At 51.9% G+C, this 23,365-nt stretch overlaps 8 protein-coding genes across 8 annotated transcripts; 2 read left to right on the forward strand and 6 right to left on the reverse strand.

The window, feature by feature from the left end:
• Positions 1–198: 198 nt before the first annotated feature.
• On the reverse strand, positions 199–917 carry FIBRA_04130 (uncharacterized protein; the record flags this gene model as incomplete). Its single annotated transcript, XM_012325947.1, has 2 exons — positions 199–515; positions 578–917. 2 exons carry the CDS (start codon positions 915–917, stop codon positions 199–201), a joined length of 657 nt encoding a protein of 218 aa, XP_012181337.1.
• Positions 918–2,799: 1,882 nt separating this feature from the next.
• Positions 2,800–4,833, reverse strand: FIBRA_04131 (uncharacterized protein; the record flags this gene model as incomplete). The annotated part of the gene is made up of 7 exons (XM_012325948.1): positions 2,800–2,854; positions 2,905–3,119; positions 3,170–3,263; positions 3,383–3,546; positions 3,603–3,937; positions 3,995–4,048; positions 4,104–4,833. The coding sequence occupies 7 exons, from the start codon at positions 4,831–4,833 to the stop codon at positions 2,800–2,802; spliced, it is 1,647 nt and encodes a 548-aa protein (XP_012181338.1).
• Positions 4,834–6,236: 1,403 nt separating this feature from the next.
• FIBRA_04132 (uncharacterized protein) lies at positions 6,237–6,918 on the forward strand (the record flags this gene model as incomplete). Its single annotated transcript, XM_012325949.1, has 3 exons — positions 6,237–6,324; positions 6,373–6,528; positions 6,587–6,918. 3 exons carry the CDS (start codon positions 6,237–6,239, stop codon positions 6,916–6,918), a joined length of 576 nt encoding a protein of 191 aa, XP_012181339.1.
• Positions 6,919–7,513: 595 nt separating this feature from the next.
• FIBRA_04133 (uncharacterized protein) lies at positions 7,514–9,366 on the reverse strand (the record flags this gene model as incomplete). Its single annotated transcript, XM_012325950.1, has 11 exons — positions 7,514–7,661; positions 7,728–7,855; positions 7,893–7,987; positions 8,037–8,059; positions 8,111–8,277; positions 8,334–8,347; positions 8,415–8,535; positions 8,593–8,708; positions 8,766–8,917; positions 8,970–9,164; positions 9,221–9,366. 11 exons carry the CDS (start codon positions 9,364–9,366, stop codon positions 7,514–7,516), a joined length of 1,305 nt encoding a protein of 434 aa, XP_012181340.1.
• A 3,109-nt stretch (positions 9,367–12,475) lies between these two features.
• Positions 12,476–14,356, forward strand: FIBRA_04134 (uncharacterized protein; the record flags this gene model as incomplete). The annotated part of the gene is made up of 6 exons (XM_012325951.1): positions 12,476–12,640; positions 12,706–12,868; positions 12,925–13,062; positions 13,114–13,246; positions 13,324–13,993; positions 14,090–14,356. 6 exons carry the CDS (start codon positions 12,476–12,478, stop codon positions 14,354–14,356), a joined length of 1,536 nt encoding a protein of 511 aa, XP_012181341.1.
• Positions 14,357–15,091: 735 nt separating this feature from the next.
• Positions 15,092–16,176, reverse strand: FIBRA_04135 (uncharacterized protein; the record flags this gene model as incomplete). The annotated part of the gene is made up of 2 exons (XM_012325952.1): positions 15,092–15,756; positions 15,831–16,176. The coding sequence occupies 2 exons, from the start codon at positions 16,174–16,176 to the stop codon at positions 15,092–15,094; spliced, it is 1,011 nt and encodes a 336-aa protein (XP_012181342.1).
• A 591-nt stretch (positions 16,177–16,767) lies between these two features.
• On the reverse strand, positions 16,768–19,656 carry FIBRA_04136 (uncharacterized protein; the record flags this gene model as incomplete). Its single annotated transcript, XM_012325953.1, has 8 exons — positions 16,768–16,892; positions 17,180–17,275; positions 17,337–17,399; positions 17,449–17,679; positions 17,740–17,773; positions 19,154–19,180; positions 19,256–19,447; positions 19,504–19,656. The coding sequence occupies 8 exons, from the start codon at positions 19,654–19,656 to the stop codon at positions 16,768–16,770; spliced, it is 921 nt and encodes a 306-aa protein (XP_012181343.1).
• Positions 19,657–22,294: 2,638 nt separating this feature from the next.
• FIBRA_04137 (uncharacterized protein) lies at positions 22,295–23,145 on the reverse strand (the record flags this gene model as incomplete). Its single annotated transcript, XM_012325954.1, has 2 exons — positions 22,295–23,020; positions 23,074–23,145. The coding sequence occupies 2 exons, from the start codon at positions 23,143–23,145 to the stop codon at positions 22,295–22,297; spliced, it is 798 nt and encodes a 265-aa protein (XP_012181344.1).
• Between the last annotated feature and the right edge of the window lie 220 nt (positions 23,146–23,365).

Here is a 23,365-nt window from a genome sequence, read left to right on the forward strand (position 1 = left end):
AAATTTCTCTTCCTCTTGTGAGATGGTCTCGCCGCGGGCCTGCGCCCATTGAGCGTGATCCACACGCCATTGCGTCAGATTCAGCCAATGAGCAGCATCGCGGCCGATCGTCATCCACAGAGGTTGTTTGGCGAAAGACGCGCGATGTTCGCGAAGTCGAAATAGAAAGTCATACTTCTTCCCCCTGCACTGTTCATATTATACCGTGTCCCAGACTTTGACGTCAGGAGCCGCATCCGACAGCAATGCATAGGCCAGAACCCATATGCATGATTCAAGATCGTGGCAGTAGAGGCGGGTAGCCTGATCAGCGCGATAATTCTTCGTCAAAAGGGCACAAGCCATGAAAGGAACGGTGCCCGAATGCTCTTGTTTAGTGGCACTGGAGGCATCGTATGGATTCCGAGCCAAGTCACAGCTGCACAGTATCCCTCGCTTCGAGATGGGGTCGCGCATCATGTTGTCCAAATTGATGTCGGTGTCTTTGACTCCGTGCATCCAGAGCCGGAAACTACCTGCAGTGAGAGCCCGGACGGAGGTCGACGTCGTGGAATTCACGCTCAGTTGGGACACGTACATCGATAGCAATCCACCCAAGCCTTCACCAAGTCCTCCGGCGACTCGAGGTTTCTGATCAGTACGAGCGCGGGCATCAGGAGCACCCGGACGGTGCGCGGGCTTGTGCGTTCGACGCTCTCGGAGGGCGGCGCTGGTCTCGCGATGTCCTCGGGAAGGCCCAGCACATTGTAGCCAAAGCTGAAAACGTCCCACTCCAGTAGCTCCCAGTCGCATCCCTTTCCCTTTGTACTCATCTTCGTGACCGTGACCGCCTGCTCGTCGTTCACGGCGTCGCCCTGGTCGTTCGTTGGCACGGTATTACAGACAACCGAGGGAAATGCGCTGCAAGCATGGGCCATGTCCACGTCCCCGTTACTATGCTTCAATCCGAGACGGTGAGAACGGGCTGATGACAAGACGGCGAGAGGAACCAGCCATCGATTTCAACACATGCCGAGTCAGCGATCGGCGTGCGCGCAAACGGCGATTGCTCACGGCACGTTTGCATTCATCGTGTTGCTCCGCCCTGCACACGCCTATGAAGTAAGTACGTGCTTCATCGCGAGAGCAGTCGCGGGAGGCAGAGACGAGAATCGCAGTCACGGTCAGGTTTGAAATTTGATCAGCCACACCAAACTCGTCTCGGCCTTGCCACCACGTCTTCAGACGTCTCGACTCGTCGAAAACAAGATTCAAAAAAATACGTTCAAAACAGCCTCCCAAACTCTACTGTAAGGGACACTATCGAACTACACAGTTTAGCCTTAAATGTGCGGATCGAGCAGGTACACTTCATGATGCATACTTTCGTCTAGATCTACTTCCGTCCAGGCTTTGATTTTACCTCTCTCATCGCGTGGTAGTATGCCGACGCTCGACGATGCCACTGGAAGAAGTGTGGTCGCCGCTAATACCACGCTGTGTCACGGTCACACTGAGTATTGAATGGCCCAGCAGTGAGCAAGCTGCACTGTCATCAATCTGTGATTCCGGCCTCACCTGTACTAATACTCACGATCTCGTGTGAACGATAGGTTTAACATCTTTTGAAATGAGCGAATGGGAAGAAAGCCGGTTACTTGAGTCAAGAGGTGAGCAATTGTGCTGTGGCATGATAATGCCTGCGGCGAATGGTGCAGCATGAGTGCCAGCTCAGGCCAGGTAAGTTTGATGCGCGCCCTTGGTGATTGGCTTTCATGGAAATCGAAACGCGTATAGCTAGTAAACAAGTGTTGTGTTTGTTATATACTTCGTTGTGCCCATAACGAAGATCGCACACTGAGGAACTCTTTGGTACGTATTCAGCTGCTGTATGCTCCATTTTCCTCAGAAGGCTGACTTCCATGCTCGAGTCGTTCAGACAACTCGTTTCAAAGCGATATCTAGTTGAACCATCGAAGATAGTGCATCAAGTCTCTCTACATGCTTCAGTCAAGATGTTGTTATAGGAAGCAGCTGCGTTCTCCGTAGACTCTCATTGAGCTCATACCCTCGAATCACAGCCCGAGTTCAGTGCACCCAGTCGGTTGTGGCTATGACAGGCACAAATGCGAAGCTCAGGACTCGGGGACCATCACATTCCCGCTCTGATGCGCTTGCCATTGGATGCACACATAGCGTGTTACACTTGAGCTACCCTGCTGAAGCACCGTGCTGTTAAACCTCTCCACAAAAGGACCCGAAGGTTTCATTTCCTTGTCTGCATTTTGGCAGTTGTCCCGTTTTTGATAGGCTGGCATCCAACTTCGGCGTGGTCCTCCAAAGGTTTATCGACAGATGAGAGATCACCAAATTGAAACCAGCAGACATTCGTGTGCACGTCGTTTGTATGGCTCGTTCATACGTAAGGGAGCCTGGTGGGTGTGCACAGTCTATTGGAACCTAACTTATGGCCACGGAGGACGATGTGCGTCGATGACAAGCTTGCCTTGCCGCCAGCAATACATGCACAGTCCCAGTACCGTGGAGACCCTACCCGTGCAAAGGAATAGCTCGCGTTCTTCCGTAACCCCTAGGTTTGTCTCGCCCCCTTTAGACTGTGCCCGACATGAATAGTACAAATATTGAATGTGCAGATAAAGAGCCTGCGGGCGAAATACAAATAAAATACTGGGCTATGAAGACAAGAACCAGTGACGGTTGAGGAGGGATTGATAGGTATATATGAATTTCGCAAAGCGTATAATAATATCCGAGTAGGAGTGAAAGTCTGAGTAGGAGCGGAAAAGAACGGTCGAACTCTTAATCCGCATGCTCAAAATCGAACTGCAATGCTCGTTTGTCGATTTTTCCGTTACTGAAGTTTCGTAAGTCCTTGCTAACTAGCCGATGACGCAGGATATTCACCTGGTTAACGGTAATGCAGCCAGCGCTTTGTATCTATTCGGCAGAGAGTATTTCGGGAGCAGTTGTGCCACTACATCCTGAACAGCGTCCGCAGGCACCTCTATAGGCGTGTAGAATGCCCACAATTCGTCTCGAATCAACACAGCGCATGCGTGAACAACACCAGGACAAGCGCGTATCGACGCCGACACCCCATCCAGCTCGACACGGAAACCCTAGAACAGCCTTCAGAAGTAGGAAGATAAATATGAATGGTGCAAAATACCTGGATCTTTACTTGATCATCAATCCGACCAAGGTAATCTAGCTCTCCGTCATGTCTTAATCGACCGATATCCCCTGTATTGAACATCATTCCTCTATAAAAATGTAGATGAATTAGAGGTTGAACATTACAGTGAGGAGTTCAACGTTCCCTTCGGATGAGAGTGGATCTGGTGCGAACTTGTTCTTGTTGAGCTCTGGACGATTGACGTACCCTAAACAAACACAGGGACCTCCAGCCCACATAACGCCCGGCATTCCGCGTGGTGTAGGTTGCATGTCGTCGTCAAGGACATAGACCGTGTTATTTGGCGTTGGCTTTCCAATCGTCAACGGTGTCCCGGGAGAGTGGTGATGCATGGTATTGACAATAGTTACCTAAAAGAGATAACTTGTTATCAATCTGAACTGTAATCGCACCCACAAACACATACCTCTGTAGGCCCACAACAATTGTAAAATGTGGCATTCTGTCCCCACTTATCTGCAAGCGCCACTGGGCATGGTTCTCCAGCAGTAGCGACCACTCGAATGTTTGGATAATTCGCTGGATCATGAGACGCGAGTATCGATGGTGTGCTGATAACGACATCTACTGTCCTCAGAATCTTCAGCCAGTCTACCCGACGAGGTCCGCGCATGTGAAGCGTGCCGCCATTCAAGAGGCAGCCCAGGGTCTCCCAGACGCACATGTCAAAGGCAATATTTAGCAGTTGAGCCACGCGTACACCTGGAGAGATCCTGAGGTTACCCGGCGGAGAGCATAACACTGCAGGGTCAGTATTCAATTAGCGAAACGTCTCGAAGAGCCGTCGAATTTACTCACGGTTAGTAACGTTCGTATGGCTGACACTGACACCCTTAGGTTTTCCAGTTGTTCCTGTACATGCGCGTAAGCTCATCATGAGTACTTAATCTGATTGCAAAGGCCATACCGGATGTATATATAATGTAAGCGCAGTCTGACGGAAGAACATTATCTTCCAACATAAACAGAGAAGAGATTTCGATATCCGCTACTCGTGATTCTTCAATGATGTCTTCCAGACAACGATACGTTGAGCGGCCAGCGACGATCTCAGTGCGGTCGATGTGACACTTGGAGATCAATGTGAGTACCGGTTTCGCGTCTTCCAAAACTGCATCCAAGGAATAGTTGGTGATGCTATCACCATCAAGAGGAACGTAGGCTGCGCCGATGCGTAAAGTAGCGAGGATAGCTACCACGTGAGAGATGGATCGAGTGGACACAAGGCAAACACGGGTCCCACGGCCGACTCCGTGCGCATAGAGAGCCAGTGCGAGTCGTGCAGAGTTCAACTCTAGCTCTTTGTACGTGATTTGGTTCCCCAAATAATCCATGACTGCTGTGTGCTCGCCAACCGCAGATGCCTGGGCGCAGAATGCCCTATGGATGCAAGTGAATGGTACCTGATACCTGGGCCCAACGACTATGCTTGCGATGGTCTCAACGATATCCCAACCATCTGTACGGCCAGATATAGATCCAGTGGAAGAAGATATGCCAGAGCATACATCCTGTTCGTGCGCTGTGGGACGGGGGATGGGCCGACTTCGCTGTAGTGCAGATCTTAACGTAGATACCCAGAGCCACCATGCGGCGTGCATGTACTCGAGCAGATTGAATAGAGATTTCAGATCCATGGTGCTGTTGCTGTCGATCAGTGTACCTTCTCAGCAACGTACCGCAATATGTATGTAAACACTCTTGAAGTTTCTTGTATAAGCTGGTCCGTCTGAGGTTGCCTGATAACAGTAGGGTCTGCATGTTACACATTCAAAAGTGGACACCGTGAGCCAAATGCGGTGTCCGGCTATTGAGCATGTGCCGGACATGCATCAAATTGCATTTTCACTCAATTCTCTGAGTACGAGCATTGGATATCACATTCGGGCACCGAACGTGGTAGATTAGTAGCCTCTGATTGGTCCGCTTGCCATGTTCTTTGCATGTAAAGTCTGGCCGAGTGATTGGGCTTCGAACATTGCAAGGAAATGCGATCTCTTGCAGCCAGTTTCCAACGCATACTCGACCGCCGAACTTCGTCAATTGCCCACGGTTTATAAAGTTCAACCATTGAAAGATGGCTCGACTGATGCTAACAGTCAATCGTGAGATATTAATACAACAACAACCATCCGGGCACAAACCATAGGTTTTGTAAGGCATCCATGCTCTATACTGGCAGATGCCTTCCTTGATAGATATGGATGATGCGATAAATACCGCTGTCTTGACGCTGACGCTTAGACAACGGAGAGGCATTTCCGCATCACCGGACAGTGAAGAAGGAAAAGCCATTATATGGCGGCCCGACATGGCATTATTAGATTAAGATGTTAGAGGTCCATATGGTAGGTTCGAGGATTTTAGAGGAACTGAAGATGTGGCAGTCTCGGAGTGAGCCGAGAAAGGATTTTTTTTGTTGTGATACTGTAAGCGTAAGCCTACTTACAACGTCTACAAAGTAAGAGTAATAGTAATTCCCGCTACGAAGTAAGTACTCGGGGGGTTCTTATCGAATTGAAGCTCAACGATCATCCGCAAGATTTCAGATCTGTGCTCCTGTCTGCCCTTGCTTAGTTTCACCTGTTGACTCATGTGGACCAAGTGCTGTGGTGCCAAGTTCTGGAAGATTGTATTGTGACATCAGTACAACAACACTTTACATAGAGATAGACCTACAGAACTAATCTGAACAGTGTAATGAACCCTCCAGATTATATTAATTGTATGTAGGGTTTTGTCATTAGTGTACAACATACTCCATCACATCCCTCAGGCCTGCCACACCATTTGCTACTGGCATAGTGGGTTATGCCACTTCATACAATAATAGTAATAATAAACAACGACTTATGGAAACAGGGAGAGGGAGATGACCCGCTGAGGGCTGGAGCGCTGAGGGCTCGCCGCTGCCGGCGACGGGCATGTGGCGTGGGCGGCACGACCCATCGCTTCCGTCCTTTCTCCCTGCCACGACATTCACGCCTTCAGTATACTTGTGTTCATACCACACTCATTCTGATACCTGGAAATCTGCACCATGCGCACCCCGCTACCGTCAATCATCTCGTCTAGCACTATCGTCTTGATTTTGGTGTGGTGGTTTATTCCATTAGTGAAGGCCGACTGTGAGTCGCTCTGTGTACCAACTCAGCCTTTCCTGAGACGATCTGTAGATTGGGAGGTCACATCGCCGACGTCTGGAGTTGAGTGGGTTAACGGAAGGGCCAATCTACTTGCCTGGTCCAAGGGCTTGTTGGACGGGATAGACATGTTCGACATCGAAATGCAGAGACTGAGTGTCGCAGGCGTGAGCTTTGTTGCACACAATGGTGCGTCTCGTTCTTTCTTACGGTGTTCTTTTGCTCACACACTTGCCTTACTGTCTAGTCCCCTCGTCCATGAGTAGCCTGAATGTCTACCTCCAGGATGTCCCCGTCGGCAACGACTACTACATCTCCTTTATGAACCTCACCGATGGCGCACTTTGGGCTTCATCTGCTGCATTTGCTATCTCTAATTCTGCGAATGCAACATTGCCGTCCTCTGATGGGAGCGCACCCACCGTCACGATTTCCGGCGCGCCCGCTCCTACCGACCAGTTCGCGATCAGCTTTGCGGCTACATCGGATGGAGGGATGAGCCCAAAGGCCATGCAGACCGCTGGAGTAATCCTCACCGTTGCGGCCTGTGCCCTCAGTGGCATGTTAATTCACTTGTGAAGTTGCTGACTGCCAGGTAACTGAATTAATGGACGTATCCGCATACCAGCAACCAAGGTGCGCGATGTCACACCGCAGTGTCCTATCTAGCTTGCTGTCTTTTGGGATAGTGTATTGTTTCTGCTTGCTGTATTCTTGTTAGGATATCTGCACACTACGGACTATTACGGGCGGACTGTATTTACATCTATTTCATGCATTTTTAGACTTCCATCGGCAGTGTACGAGCGACTCGCATCAAGCCCTGAACGCATTCCATCTTGGAGTAGGCAGATCACTGATTCAACTCATACAGTAGATGCGGATCAACACATAAGTCTCAGATAGCAACAAACGCACGAGCATGCATTGTATCTGCAGATTCAGATAGCTACAGCGCGTATGGGAGGCCAGGGGAGGGAGGACATTTTGACGAAGACGCTACAGACAAATCACATGAATTGTATTCTACTTCTGCTGAGTATGTTTCAGTGGCTGTGTCTAGCAATCAGCGCCTCAGCCTTCTTCGATCGCGGGCGGATGTCACAGACAAACGGTTTGGGATGACTGGGATTAGCGTATCGGTCAAAAGCTTCAACTCGAACAATCATCAGTCTCACGAGATACCACCAGCGAAGTATTCGGGCATTGGCGTGATTTCTGCACCAGCTGCGTCTCTGGCCTTGCGAATGTCCAGAGTAGCTAGCATGGTCGCAGCTACGAGGATCGCAGTCGAGTCTCCAAGGAACCGACCGGGGCAGATCCTGCCAATGATTGAGATGAACGCTTCAATGTTATTGGAAGTTACTGCATTCACAAGTCGTACCCACCGTCGACCAAACCCAAACGCCATCTTGCGAGGATCTAGACGTTCTGCGTCTTCAGGATTGAGACCTATGTACCGTTCTGGATCGAAGCGATCAGGACTGGGATATATATCCGAGTTGTGCGTCATTGCCTTGTGAAATCACGATGAACATAGTTCATTTCGATACTTTTGCACCGTACCAGATATTGGTGATGACGGTCGATCTCGCAGGGTGATGATAGCCACGAAATTCATCGTCGACCGTCAGCTGGTGGGGCAACCCTGATATGCGATACGGATTGTATTATTGTGAGATAATCATTTCGCTTACCGAGGGGTACAGGACAGCCCCAGCTACGACGAGAGTGAAAAAGGCATAGAGCTGGAAGGAAGACATCACTGTACCGATATACTTCCTTAATGACGCAATCAAGGTAAGGCAGTGAGTCCTTGTCTTCGATAGTCGGGAGACGTGAATCGCCGATGACTGCGTCTACCTCCGTTTGTGCTTTCAAGTAAATGTCTGGGTGCAAGACCATCGCCTGAATAAACATCAGTATAGTGGTAATTGTCTGCAGGTAAGGAGTTAGCTATGGAACAGCCATGCAAATTCTGCGGGGACAAGTACGGTATCGGTGCCAGCTGGAATGCCACAGTTGAATTTTAGCAGGGGCGAGATTATGTACACTGTTACTGCCATTTGTCTCACCTGAATACAATACGATTGCCGCATCCTTCATGCCTTTCTCATCTTCTTCTGTGATCTCTCCAGTCTTTGAGATCTCGCTCATGATTGAAGAAATAAAGCAGGACTCCGCATTGCCCGTCGCCTCATGTAATAGTCGTGCGATCAGAAACGAATCAACTAGTACAGACTCTGCACTTACGAGAAACTCCTTGAATCTTTCATATGGTACTTGTATGGTCACTCTCAGTGACTTTGCCGCATCCAGCGCCTGTCGTTTCCACTGGCCGCCTGGGAGCCATACCGGCCAGTACTTGACTGCGAAAGAAGAGTTCGCAAGGCTTATCGGGTAATTCCGGTAAATATAATACTTACGCGTAGGAAAATAGTCCACTAGCGACCCAGCAAAACTTCCCGACTGGAAAATCTCCAGCATTGCTTTCTCCGCATTCTCGAGGTAATTTTCATCTAGCGACGATAAAACGTTACGGCCATACGCAACTTCCATCATCAAGGAAGCAGAAAACCTGGGCTCTTACGTCTGAGTAAGCAATCCTTTGACAGAATATGTTCACAAACGTCTTGACGTGTCCCATGAATGCTTCAGGACTTTCAACGAGATTTCGCATCAGTGCCTGGACCCTGTCCTGTTGGAGACTGCGATAGCGATTGAGCCCATTCCTCGCTTGGAATGCAGCCTGAAACCATTTTCGCTGACGACGCCAGTCTGGATCTTCATACGCCCTCAATGAGAAGTTATATGTCCAACCAATGCTGTTCAATCAACAAAGTAGTCAACGATAGCCCGTTGATAATAAAAATGCACATACACATCAAGAAGCTTCACGAAACGCGGTCTATCAGAATACTTGGAACCTCTCTTCTCCAACAGAAGGCGTGCTACTTCGACAGAGTTTAATACTAGCACAGGCGTTTGGAATAAGCGTGCAAAGACTATGTCGCCTATCAGAGACATATGACGCTTAGCATATCTATTAAAAATATGAGAATAACCGTGCCATATATCATTGCCCAATCCGTAAACGTCTTATGCTGGTAATCCATAGGTAGCTGGCTGATATTCCCGAAAAATGGAATAGCTTTAGGACCAGGAGGAAACCTTTTGTTACGGTGCCGGGAGGTAACAAGAATGTAGAGAAGAGCTATTAAGCATCCACCACAAAGTTCCAAGTCGTATAGTGTCAGCATAGTGAGAATAGAGAGAGAAAGGAGATCGTTGTGAATTATATATACCTGTCAAAGGAGGGCTTCGTTTCCGTCCCGCCTCTCACGCTCTAAAAATACCGTGCTTCGCCCCATTCCTAGAACATTGTCATGGGGTGAGGATAGGCATTGAATCGTGGGCAGAATCATGGGAAAAGGTTTTGGGGACGCAGGAATGAGGGGCATAGATTACGTATGGCAGATTAATCTCCTGGCTGGTTTGTCCAAGCTCATGGTCAAGGCCAAGAATCGGAACTTCTTGACGATAAGGTAGTACTGTTTTCTTGCAATTTCCGATAGTTGCGTGTAATGTAGAATCCACCCCGATGAGGTGCTAAGGACCGAAGGACAAGGATTTTAGTCTGAACAGAGTGCAGATAACCATGCCAGTAGAATACACTCAAAAAGACCATAGTACTTACAGTGAGGCGACTCGCCTCCGGTAAGGAGGCAGGAAGTGCTGATTTTGACTTTCGCCTTGCCAGTCGGAGGAATCATACTGGGGTCATATTACCGTAGACGTCTTTCCAGCGGTGGATGGTTATTTGATGAAATGACCTATTCTTGTTCGTCGACAGGCTAGGACTTGAAGGAACCATTTTAAATTATTCGCTAATTTCCAAGCAAGCCTTTGATCGACTTGATTTTGCCTATCTAGACAGACATTGTTGCCCTTATACACAGTACTTGGTGGAAAACAAGATGCAGTAGCGACTTGAGTAGGGTAAGAAAGTTGCACTGTTATCGGTGTTGGTTTTAGCTTCAGAGCCTGTCTTCGGCTTTGATCGCGCCTGGCAAGTGGAATAGGAAAGTGATGCATGACAGATACTTACGGCTCAGATGTGTTTCTGAATGCAGCAGAGCATGAGACTAATCTCTGAGAAATTGTATATGGGTGCAGGATGGACGTACCCGTATTTCCAGGTGTGGCGAACCATGATTGTCTACGGAGAATGACAAAATATGCAGCAATGAATCTCGGAGCCTGTCAATCCAAACGTACGTTATATATTTCATAGTTAGTGCCCATGAATCGGCTAGTTTCTGACTTCTGCGTACTGGGTTTGAAGCCTGAGGCCTAAGGACTGAAGTACTGAAAGCTTTCAGTTATGATGAACCTGACCCTACGCTTGTTTTTGAGCTCCGGCAGCAGCCACAGGAGATCGGCCGCTTGTAATTGGTCCATTAATCATCTCCAGCTGGATATCAACATTAATATTGGCGTCCGCGCAACCAGTATATGATTTATCAAACTACAGTTGCTCCTCAATTTCACTAGACCAAAATCGATTGCAGTCTCAAGGCCATATTATCACCTCGAGCAGTGAAAAGCTCGCATCACTCTTATTGGAAACTACTCACACGTCTACCTGAAAAAGCGCCAGCGTACCCGCACCGGAGAATGATCGTATTCACAGATACAGTAGGTATCCACAAGTCAATGTACACGTTCTGTGTATCTGAAGGGCGTGCAGTGCGCAGCTGACTCACCTCCACTGACACTCCTTGCGCACACCCACATCTATCAACGGGGAAGTTAGGTAATGAACGGATTTTCAAACACACACACCGGCATCGGGTCATGTCCAACCGGCTTTCTTCTTTCTGCTAGCACCATGGAGCCGTTACGAGCTGAATGCTTACTGGGAGAATTTATAGGAGATCGAGACGCACAATACATTCTCTCTTGGCCCAGCTTGCTCTCCTTCACAACTCTAAAGATTCCTCCTCTGTATGCCATTTTTATCACGGCATACTGTACGCCGCACAGGGGCCATCAGCAACTCGAACTTTGAACGGTTCACATACCTGCTCTGGACTTGATCACGATTGACAAGAGGGTGCCGACCGGGTGGTGTCGGAGAACATGAGAAGCTTCTGTCTGACAGCAACGGTATCATTTGGTCGTCTCGTAGTTTGCTGTGCCTGCGGATAGCGATCCGTGTAGACCGTACGACGATGGGAGCATGGCTGATACCCTGAGTCTGGCCCTGACTGGGAGAATATAAAAGGGTCGCTGTGGTCCCCGTTGAGCTGGGCAGCTTTACCTTGTGTCCGTCGCTTGCTTGGGTTTTCACGCGCGCGCTGCGAGCCGCTGTGCTGAACGCCGTACGTCTTAACGTGGTTGAGGAAAGGCCAGGACGATGGAGGGCGCTGGCAGGAGGGCGGTCACGGGACACTGCGAGGGTACCCGAAGGCCAGAGCCAGGACGCGGCCAGACTCAGCGGAGCGTCGACCACGACCATCGCCCCGCGTTGTTCTTTTATCGCGCTCCCTCCCTCCCCGCTCCTTCCTGTGTCTCTCGTCGTTCTCCGCGTCCTTGCCGTCCTACTCACCTCCGCGTACAGCGCCCGGTTCCGTAACGCTCACTGCTCACCACCGGCACCCGTATTGCCGCTCGCCGCTCGCAACGAATTCGAAAATCTGCTGCCGGATCGTTACGAGTTGTTGGCTCCTCACATATATCATCCGCCTGGCAGGGCTTGTCTCAGTCTCGTCTCCACTAGCTCCCTACCAGCTGCGTCCGGAGTCTATCGCTTCCATTGCTCGCGATCTTGCCATCATGAACGTGTTTAACCCAAAAATCCTCGACGCCTGCATCCGCGACGTCACCACAGGACTTTCTGATGAATATAAAGCGGACGTGCTCTTGTATGCTATGGGTCATCTCAAGCTAGAACGGTCCGTATTCACCTAGAATCCTCGCGCATCCCCCGACTCCCTAATTTCGTCAATTTGTAGCTCTAGAACCCTCGTCGAGAATGCAGTCCAGTCCTGTCTCTCACTAAGCAAGTTATCCGTCGCGAACGCAACCAAAGCGCGTCTAATGCGTGCAAAGGCCAGACTCGCCGCGGGCCTCCATGTGGGCGCACACCAAGGTCGAGACCATTCTAGTCGCACAGTCCTCTGCCCTAGGCTCACCGCTTTCTTTCTTCGTTTCAGACCTCCGCGCCATTATGGAACTTGAGCCCGAGCACCCTGAAGCGAAGCCGCTCATGCTACAGCACGTAGCAAATCCTGGCAAAGTATGTACTCCACCTTCCTCTCACAGCACCCGTCTTCGTTGCTCATCATGGCCGTCCTGCGCCAGGCGCCAATAGAGCCCCACACGACACCTGGCTTCTCGACGGAAATTTGGCGTGAGATCGCCCGTTGGCTCTCACCCCGCGATCTAAAAAACCTACTCCTCGTTCCCCACGTCCTTTCTCGTATCGCCAGCCAGCTTTTGTTCCAAAAAATAGACTTATATTTTGGTAAGCACCGCAAGGGCCACGCGTACACAGCGGGAATGCTCATTGTCATCGGTCAGTATCAGATAAGCGAGAGTCTCAACGCAGTGCAGACATTCTCACCCGAATCATTGTCGACGATGAGTTTGCAAAACATGTCAAAATGCTCCGTGTATTCTTCCAGGGACGAGATGTCTCGTCCATGACCTTCCAAACAGGTAATGAAGTAGCAAATTCCCCACGTGGATATCAATATTGATTCTTTACAGGCATGCTTGCAAATGCACTCCCCAAACTTCACAGTCTCAAAAACGTGCACTGTTCCATGCGATGGAGAGAAATGCACTCTTTTCTACGTATTTTGGAGAGCACGAATCATCGGCTGCGAGGGCTATCACTAACGTGAGTGTATGCTTAGTCATTCGCCACCTCATTCCTAGCCCGGGAAATTGTGACTGAGAAATAATTCTTTCCCCTAGGCCTTCAGATGGGACGGCAGAATTGCAAATCCCACGCTTCCGCCATATTACACAGTTCTCGTATGTCGGTAGCGGCGGCAGCCCTGCACAGGTAATCGAGTTCCTGCAGCAAAACAAGACATCGCTACGTGCAGTCACGTTGCAGAACCAGCACTGGATTCTGCCAAGTGAGGCGCTGTCCTTCCGGAACTTAACGCACCTCGACTTCCTTGGCGCGCTCCCGCCCGACTCACATGCAATCACAGACATCCTCCAAGGGGCGACGCAACTCGAGTCGCTACGCCTGCAGTGCGTACTCGACTGTAACGCGTCCACACAGTTCCGCGAACACGTACGTGCACTGCCCTTCTTGCGCCATTTTTCGTTCTCCCTCCTCGGCTACGGCGTCGACGACCACGACCTCTTTCCCGCCATCTCCGCGTTCCTGCGCGACCGACGAGCGCTGCACACCCTGCGTCTCTCCGTTCCGAGCGCCGTGTGGGCCCAGCGCCGTCTCGGGTATGACGCCACCGTATGGGGCGTCCTGCCCTCTCTCGTCGAGCTGCGTAGCCTCACTGCGACACTCCCTCAAGACGTCGCTGCCGCCGTCGCTATGTGGCTCGTCCCGCGGGGCGTGCAATCGCTGTCACTGCACACCGAGGCGTTGACAGACGCGCTCGGCTTCGTCACGGTGTGTTCTCCCCTCCGCTCTGCCCTTCGCCCGCGCTGACGCCGCTTCTCATCACTGCTCTACTATCCGTGTTTTTGCCGCCGCTGCTGCTGCTAGCAACTGCGCGCGGGGCTGCCCCCGGGCCTGCGCTTCATCGGGCTTTCGCAGATCGACGTGCCAGACGTGCGCGCGGTCGTCGAGCAGGGGTTCCCGATGGTGCATGTTGCATGCATCGACGAGAACTACTATACCGTCGTGCGCATAGACGGACAGCTCAAGGTCACCGCATGGCCCGAAATGCGCGGGCACCCACACGTCCGCGAGTGGCTCGAGACACAAGGCTGCGAGGACGCCGAGTGGCGCCATCCTACAGAGTTTTTGTAGGTTGCTTGGACCGCCTGGGGGGAGGTGCGGCCTTATGGCTTGCGCGAGTGGGTCGTAATTTGTTTCTATTTTCTTTTTCTTGGTTCTATGTAAGACTGCAGGGTAATGTGTCACAGTACTGTGCGGTGGAATAACGAATATTATATTGCCTATTGGAGGACGTTGCAGCCGCTATGTATTTCTCGACCTCCTGAAGATTAGTGCTGGCACATTGCTTCCATGGTGCTACTGCCCAAGAAATAGGCAAGTTGGACGAAACTGACATGATCAATTGCCTGATGTAGCTACTCAGAAAAGCCGATCACTGAACTGCAGTCTGAAACTCTTCTTTGACGGAGGACGCATGGTATTCGTTGTGTGTATCGAAAGTTCAGTCGTTCCTCTCACAATATTAGCCAATCTCCACTCACTCACCCGTGAGTCTGGCATTTGTTCTCATGATTACGTCTGCTTGTGGACTTGTCCACAGCCTTTTCACAGAGAGCAATGTAGGTTCCACCGTGGAACCTACGTAGCGGCACCGTGTCAATCCGATGTCACGGGCTGGATTTGTGTCTTCGAATAGCAATGCTTTATCCGTGGATCACAAACTGCCAATGTATGCCATTCTAGTACAACATATCGTGCAGAACCATTGAGGACGGGCATAACCACTGTCTACACCATCGTCAAGTCATGATCTAGAGGTAACCGAAATTGAGCACAATTGCGACCGTCACAACTATTCATCTACATTCAGGATGAAACCGACAGCCGATCCTGCATGAGTGGAACAAACCCCAAACCTGCCATTCTCAATGTCAAAAATTCCTCGAAATCTTGAATGACCGCGGAGGCTGCTTCTGGTCTACTGCTCGTCCACTGCACCCCAAGCTTCTCATCCTCGCTTGAGATGCTCCCGCCGGGGGCATTCGCACGTCGAGCGTTACCCCCACGCTGATATCGGGCGTGACGCACACACCGTATCGCCAGATCCAACCAGCGAGCAGTACGGTTGCTGATCGTCTCCCACAGAGGTTGTTTGGCGAAAGACGCGCGATGTTTGCTGAGTTGTGATAAGAAATCATTTCTCTCCTTTCTGCACTGCGAGCAGTGCTCCGTATCCCAGGCCTTGATGTCAGGAACCGCATCCAACAGCAATGCATAAGTCAAAACCCATATGCATAATTCGAGCTCGTGGCGGTGGAGGCGGGAAACTCGACCAACACGATAGTCCTCCTCCAGCGCCATGAACGGAACAGTGCCCGGACGTTCTCGTTCAGTGGTACTAGGGTTATCGTGACAGATTCGAGCCAAGTCAAAGCTGCACAGAATCCCTCGCTTCGAGACGGGGTCACGCATCATGTTGTCCAAATTGATGTCGGTATTCCTGAATCCGTGCATCCAGAGCCGGAAATTACCTGTAGCGAGAGCCCAGGCAGAGGTTGACGATTGTGAAATTCACACTTGGTTGGGGCACGATTGGGGCACGTACATCGATAGCAATCCACCCAAGCCTTCACCAAGTCCTCCGGCGACTCGAGGCATCTGATCAACACCAGCGGAGGCATCAGGAGCACTCGAACGGTGCGCGGGCTTATATGAACGACGCTCTCGGAGGGCGGCGCTGGTCTATCGATGTCTTGTGGAAAGCCCAGAGTAGTATAGCCAGAGCTGAAAATGTTCCAGTCCAGTAGCTCCCAATCGGGTCCCTTTCCCTTGCTACTCATCTCCGTGACCTTGATCGCCTCCTCGTCGTTCGCCGCGTCCCCCTGGTCGTTCGTCGGCGCGGTGCTACAGGCAACCGAGGAGAATCTGCTGCAAACATGAGCCATGTCCATGTCCGCGTTGCTATGCTCTAATCCGAGTGGACTGGTGAAAAGACGGCAAGGAGGATTAGCCCAAAAGGGTAAGGACGAAACGGGTCACGATCGATTTCGCCGAATGTATGCGCGCGAACGGACTCCTCCTCGCTGCTCGCACATGGCGCGTTTGCTCCCCGGTCACACGTTTCGGCTGCAGGCTGAGGAATTAACCCCGGGGAGCGCACAAATTTTGCTCTACTTGCCGCCGTTGGGGGTCCTGGCTCTTCGAACGCATCTGTATGTTTGGTAGTTAACCCTCGGGAATCGGGACCCCCCCCTGGTCAGCCTGCTCACGCAAGTACAAGTCAACATCGGTCCGCAATTCGAACAACTGTGAGGTATCTTGTTCTCAATTGTGAGCTGTGTACATCCTCGCAAATCCTATGTCCTAAGAGAACATATTGCTGAAATATACAAAGTGTCGATTCCGTACCGGCCGCGAGGAGTCCGATAATCACATCCTAATATACACAACGCATTTCCTAGTTCACTTACGGCTACACAGTGCACTCAACGCAATACCAGAATGCGAGAGGAGCCACGGCACAATGCCACCGTAAAATGTGGTCACCAGTGAAGAGTGTGCGTGGGGCAGTGGTAGCCGGAAGGATTCTTGTGGAGGTACTCCTGGTGATACTCCTCCGCATCGAACCACGGGCCTGCAGCAACGATCTCCGTGACGATTTTCTTGCCTAGTAAAATGCAGCCTGTGGTCAGCAGTCTGTGAGGAAAGACGTGTGGGACGTAGGGCAGGAGCAAGGGTTGATGTGATGGAGCTGTGGTACAATAGGGTGATATATGGGGAAATGGACTATCATAAATGATGTGCCGCTCCTTGGAAAACACACTGGACCCAGGATGGTGCTCCGTCGGACATCCACTGTGGAAAATACCCTCGCGCTCCAGTATATTTTCCCCCAAGAAACGGCACATCAAATGTGAGATGGCTGTAAAGACACAGGAAAGACGAAGCACGCACCGACGGGATCAAAATGCTTCCTCTGTACCTCCTCCGTGACGCGCACTGCAATCTCGCGCTGCTCGGGGGAATTGTAGAATATGGCGGAGCGGTACTCTATCGAAATCAGGAGGAATGTCAGTACTAGTTAGTGTGAGATCCGAGCCAGAAGACGCACGGGTCCCGTTGTCTTTCCCCTGCGAATTAAGTGTGGTCGGGTCGTGTGTCCTGTAGAAAAACTCTGCACGAGCGTCACACGCACGTTCACGACAAGAACAGACAACACGCACCAACAAGCTCGGCGTAGGTTACGACGGCGGAGTCGAACTCTATGCGGAGGGACTCGGCGTGGCCGGTGCGGCCGGTGCAGACGGTCTTGTAGTCGGGGTTGACGGCCTCTGCGAGCCCGCCGGTGTAGCCGACCGCAGTGCGGAGGAGGCCCTTGTTCTGTGCAATGGGGTAGTGCTTGAGAAAAATATGCTCAACACCCCAGAAGCACCCTGCTGCGAACGTCGCGATCTCTGGATAGATGGCTGGATAGGGTCGAGGGAGCAAAAATTAAAACGAGGAAGGGTGCATACCGGACATGGTCGCACTGGCAAGGTTCCAGACGACCTAGAGGACTTGCAAGAGTGCAGTGAGGGAACAGACAAGAATTCGCCATTCTGAGGAAGTTGCTCGCCACAGGCGGGCCGAAAACGGCCCAGGATAATTAAGTCTCACGATGACCTGAATCCGCGACCAAGGACATTCCTCCGTCCGCCATAAGCAGGACCGCGAACTTAGCGAATTGACTCTCTCAATTTCAAAAGTACGGCGCAGAGCATGGCCTACCCGTTTCTTTCGATCAGTGGTGACATCTGCAGATGAAGCTGCTGCAGAAAAATAGGAGCCACTGCTAGGATTTCATCCCCCTGTGGTTTCGGACTACAGAAACATCTAAAGTGCCACGTTCTCTTAGGATGCGGATGAAGACGTAATGTCAGTATTCTGACGAAGACACCAGATCACCAACCTACATATCACGCCGGTCTGCTAGGGGACTCATTTTGCGTTAATGAGTATACCGTGTTGCATATTATATCCATCTACTCTTTCCATCAATTCTATTACACATTGTGCCTGATAGTCATTTATCAGGACACGAGACTGTGCCGCCCAGTTGTCTTCGCGCCAATCAAGCCTGGGGAGGCAGGTTTGACGGCCTGAAAGTGTGACATATTGACGACATTCGCGGTATGCACTTAAGATAGCTCTGCTAGACAGCCCACATAACGAAAAGCACTTCAACCAACTTCAGATCAATAAGACACCAAAATACGACAAGACAGCATCGGACTCCGTGGATCCGGCGAAATGAGGAGGTACACACTATTATGGATATTCCAGATATGCGACCAAAATTTGGCTCCGAACATTCATGGGGAACAGTAGAACGACCGTCCGCAGAACACTCCAAAGGTCGTGAGGGGCGGCCTAGGGAAGACTAGGGAACAAGATAGATGTAATATCCATGGTCATGATAGGGTGGTCACCGCAAGATATCAGACGAGGGAGGCGCCAAATAGATAGGTGGCTCGTCGTCATCTGAACGAAGAGCTGCAGAGACGATGATTGTCAGGCATCTCATTAGCTCCAGTGAATTAATCATCGACGGCGGTACGCGGAAACGCATGCAGGTAACAATGAAACAGCAATTAAGATTTTTATTAGTCGGTCGACTGTCGCGACACAACCGTCTACTACGTCGCGAGTCGTAACCTGCATGTCACAAGTCGTAAGCTTCCGTTGCGCGAAGGCCAGACGGAAGACACCTACCCAATCTCTATACCAGCTGCAACACAGGAGCACTACTTCAGCTTCGCGAAAAGCTTGGGCGCGACGCAGCCCTATGCACGGCAGGTCAGACTGGAAGGATACGATGGCAGGGACAATACGCACGTCTACACAATGCATCATGCTGTCAAACACAGCGAACGGTTAGAATAAGCATACACAGTTAAAAGAAGACTGCTCACTGGTCTGAATGACATGAAAAATTAGTAACGTGGAATATGATCAGCGATGTACCGCATCAGCAAAGAAATGTGTACATACAGCTAAAGACGGGCGTGCGTCAGCAATTAATGCGGAAAAGGACAATAAAAACGCGACGTACAACTCCTCGATGCAGTCTTCGCCCTTATAGCCCTTGCCAGCATTCACCTTTTCCTCGCAGTGCTGGAAATGTTTTGTGGCAGCCACGCACTTCGCCGACTGCTCGCACTCCTCTCTCAGCGCAGGCATGATCTACTCATGAGGCCAATCAATCCTGCCTCACAAGAAGACGGAACGAATGCACGCACGTCCTCGGGCTCTTCCTCTTCCTGTTCCTCCTCAGCGGGCTCCTCGGCAGACTCTTCCGCGGGAGCTTCTTCCTCCTTGGGCTCCTCCGCCTCTGCTGGCGCGTCGGCGTACGCGACGGGGAGAAACGACGACAAAAACGACGAGAGACTCATGGACGAGACAGACGAGCAATAGCGTTGACGTCGAAGCCGGATGTAGACGGGAAAGTCGGCTGCAGGCCTCCCGGCAACGAGCGAACTGCACTGCACGTGAGCTGACGCGGACGCGGGAGTTCGGTTCCGTCTGGACGCGACTTGATTGCTAGCCTGCTACGTTCAATATAATACGTTTGTAGATATTATTCGAGCAATGCAAGTTTATCACGTCTGGCTGCGTGCCCGCTCCTTGGGATATCCTCCATGATTATGCAGATTAACGCAAGGATTAATGCGCACATGATACCGGCCGCAAGAGCGATGCAAATACATTGTATTGTACATCCGTCTAACGGTAAGCAATGCAAAGCGGACAAAGGCCTACTCTTGAGTATCAGTGGTTCGGCATGGGCACTGACTTGGCAGGGAAAACGTAGTCATTGCTGCAAATACTTGCAGGCATGGCTGCGTGAGTAGTCAGCGCCACTGGGTTGCCCTGCATGATGCCAAAAATCCGTGCATCCTCTATCATGGCCCTAAGCTCGCTCTTTAGCCGTATCAGAAGCTCGAAGGCGATCAGCGCGCAGATGTTGTCCTAGTCAGCAATCTTCACTATCGTTATTTCTGCGAGGAGATCCCGTTGGAACGCTTGGCAGACCCGGTATTCCACGGCGAGCCATCGCTATAAAAATCTAAGCCCAGGCAGTTGTAGACGCAGTGTGTGCCAGTTATAGCCCAAGACCCAGATGGGATTCGTGTCGCTCAACGCCGAATGACGTCCTCGAAGAATTCTGGGGGTATTCTTGCCTGTGCGCTCGCCTCCTGACAGGCCTCTTGCCGCGTTGCACAACCGCAAAAATTAAGGGTAAGGGTACAAGACGCCTTCTCCTGTCACGGGCTCAGACACTAGGTTGTTCTCGCCGGGAGAACCCGTCCAGCCGACAGTCAACATGCTTAGCAGTCGCTGAAGCACTTTACCCACTCGTAGATTAATCATCGGCCCTCGCCAAACCATTGGGCGATCCGAGCTTGCGCATCTACGAGGCGCAATAGGGAAGGCCTTGAACATACACGAACAAGTCAGACATCGATATATTTGTCTTCTTACCTTCCTCGCTTACAATTCCTCCACGGACTGAGGCCCAATGAGCGAGCGGTCTACATTCAAAACGTGGGGGCACTATTGAAGCGCTCAATGGAAAATCCCAGCCTTGCAGGCTGAACCGCTGAAAAACCGCTGATAGTGCGACAACACACAGTACATCCGTAGGAAAATTGACAACATATGATTCGAGGCTCACCAGCAATCAAATGATGACGGCGTACATGGCATGGACATGGCAAGGTACTTCGGCAACACACGAAATGCAAGACTCTTTGGTGTCGTGCCAAACTTCCGCTTCCGCTCCTTTCCACATTTTCTGCGGCTCTATGTATACGGCCTATCAACATACCGGCGAGAGAGGCAACTCAACGTTACCCCATATCTCATTTTAGCTGCGGGAATACCGCCGAGTCCTACGACACTTGACGTGCCCAACGAGTCGGAAGCAAGCCGCACGGTTTTCTTGCTAGGTACCTGGCGGGTTGGAGGACCATCCAGCGCGGGAAGCGGCTGAAAAAAGACACGATAGACAGCCGTAGATTCGACCATCAGGCTGACAGGCATCCGGCTCAAATGCTACGAGCTATCCCGGCAATATACTGAGCTACAAAGCACGAGAGACCAGGACCATGTCTTCAGTCTTCAGTAGCCATGAAGAATCTCCAGCAGCAGCTGAAGAATGCAGAATACACCGACACAAGGTCGTAGAGCATGCAGAAGGCAGCACCAGATGACCTTCATAGAATGTGCAGCGGGCCTTCCCTCCTCCCACAGCTTGTCCTTGTTTGCCTTCGCTCGCGAGTTGTCCGCATTCAAGCACGCGAATTGTCGCCCATCGCGTCGAGCCGTCGACGTCAGTTACACGCTGCGCACCACAATGTCAAGGTGTCTGCTCTGCAGCCATCGAACGAACGAACCCTTTCGCTCGTCAAGGTGGGTAGGAAGGCCAAAGTTGTCGTACATATGTGCCAGTTGGAGGGATGAACAATGGTGGCACCGAGATGAGGTGAGAGGTGTTGTGTAAGACAATACGGCCAGGGACAATTTTCCGCTGAATGCGTTTCGCTACAGGAGACGAAGGTCGGAGGCGCCCACGAAGGTCGCTGCCGCCGCATCGAGGCGCTCGCGCGCGCTCTATGGATTACGACAAGCTGCTCCCGCACTCTCACCACCCATCGCATCGTCGGATAAAGTGTGGTAAATCCTGGGCAGAGAAAAGGTTGAGAGCAGCGGTGAGTGTTCTGCGCTCGCGTATCTGCGTTGGCGAATGCCGGGGATGAGGCATGCGCCGAGTATGTTCCGCGCACGGGTGGCCACTGGCGAACGCCAGGCCCAGTTGGCCGTGCCAGCGATACGTATTCCGCTGCGTGGCCGAGGCACCAGCCTCTTCCGGACTTGGGCTTTACTCCGAGTGCATGCCTGATCTCCGAGCAGCACGGCACCAGCCAGCTCGGCTCGCAGGCAGATGGTGACATTCTAATTTCTACAGGGACGATCGTCAGCGCCGTGGATGAGTACTTACTCGCCGACTCACACGACTTGCTTCCCTTCTCACTCGCCCTCGTCTGCAGCTGCTCTGCTCGTCGACCCAGCTGCACCCATTCCGTAGAGCACCCCCCCCCCCTTCTCTTCCGCATGGATGGCTCCAGAATGGTGTCGTTCTGCGGAATGAACGATGATACGTTGATCATCATCTTCAGCTTCCTCCCGGTGTCCTCCATCCTGGCTCTGAGGCAGGTGCGTCCGTCGTTGCTTCCCCCCACCCCGCCCGCAATGACCGGGGGGTAGACCTCCAGGCGCATGCTCGTGCTTTGTCGCACCCGCATGATCTGGCACAGTGCCTACGTCCGCCAGGTTCTGCACGCTGGGATCCCGTTCCCCCACCGCCGCCTCAAGTCCATGACCACGGCCGAGCTCGAGCGGGCCGTCCTGCGCGCGCTGCGCATCGGGAGCTTCTGGCAAGACCCCTACGCACAGCCGCGGAAGGTGGTCGACTTTACGGCCAGCGTCGGGACGGGGATCTCCGGCATCCACATCCTTCCTGGCCACGACGGACGGCGCATCTTGACCATCTCCAAGGGCATCTGGTCCCTGATCACCTGCTGGGAGATCACCGCGGACGGGTGCGCTCCAGGCGCTGTCCGCGAGCGGAAACTTGCCGAATGGGGCCCCAAGGGCACGATCTTCACCGGCGTCGTCGTCAACTCGGACGCGGATTCCGACGGTGTGGTCGCTGCGTCGATCCACGGTTCCAGGTTCGTCGTCTCGCGCCGTTGTCTATCCCTCCGTGAACTTTGTTCAGATTGGCGTCTGCAGCCGACAATATATACAGATTCTGTCCCTCGTTGATGGAGAAGGCGGCCGGGCAGAGTTTCAAGCCGTGCGAACGATTGAGACGACATACAGGCCGATTGCGCTCGAGGGCAGCCTCATCGCTTACAGCGACGACTCGGCCACCACGCGGGTGACGGACTGGAAGACGGGTGAGTCCGCCGTGCTGCGGGGCTCGGACGAGCCCATCGACGAGCACTTTCAGGTGAGCTGCCTCCCGTGCCCTGCCAATGCTCCGTCGTCCTCACGGCTGCCTATGGCCCGCGCGGCGCCCCAGTACAACCGCTGCCT

Source organism: Fibroporia radiculosa (genome assembly GCF_000313525.1).
Source record: "Fibroporia radiculosa TFFH 294 genomic supercontigs, scaffold2692, whole genome shotgun sequence".
Taxonomy (NCBI): domain Eukaryota; kingdom Fungi; phylum Basidiomycota; class Agaricomycetes; order Polyporales; family Fibroporiaceae; genus Fibroporia; species Fibroporia radiculosa.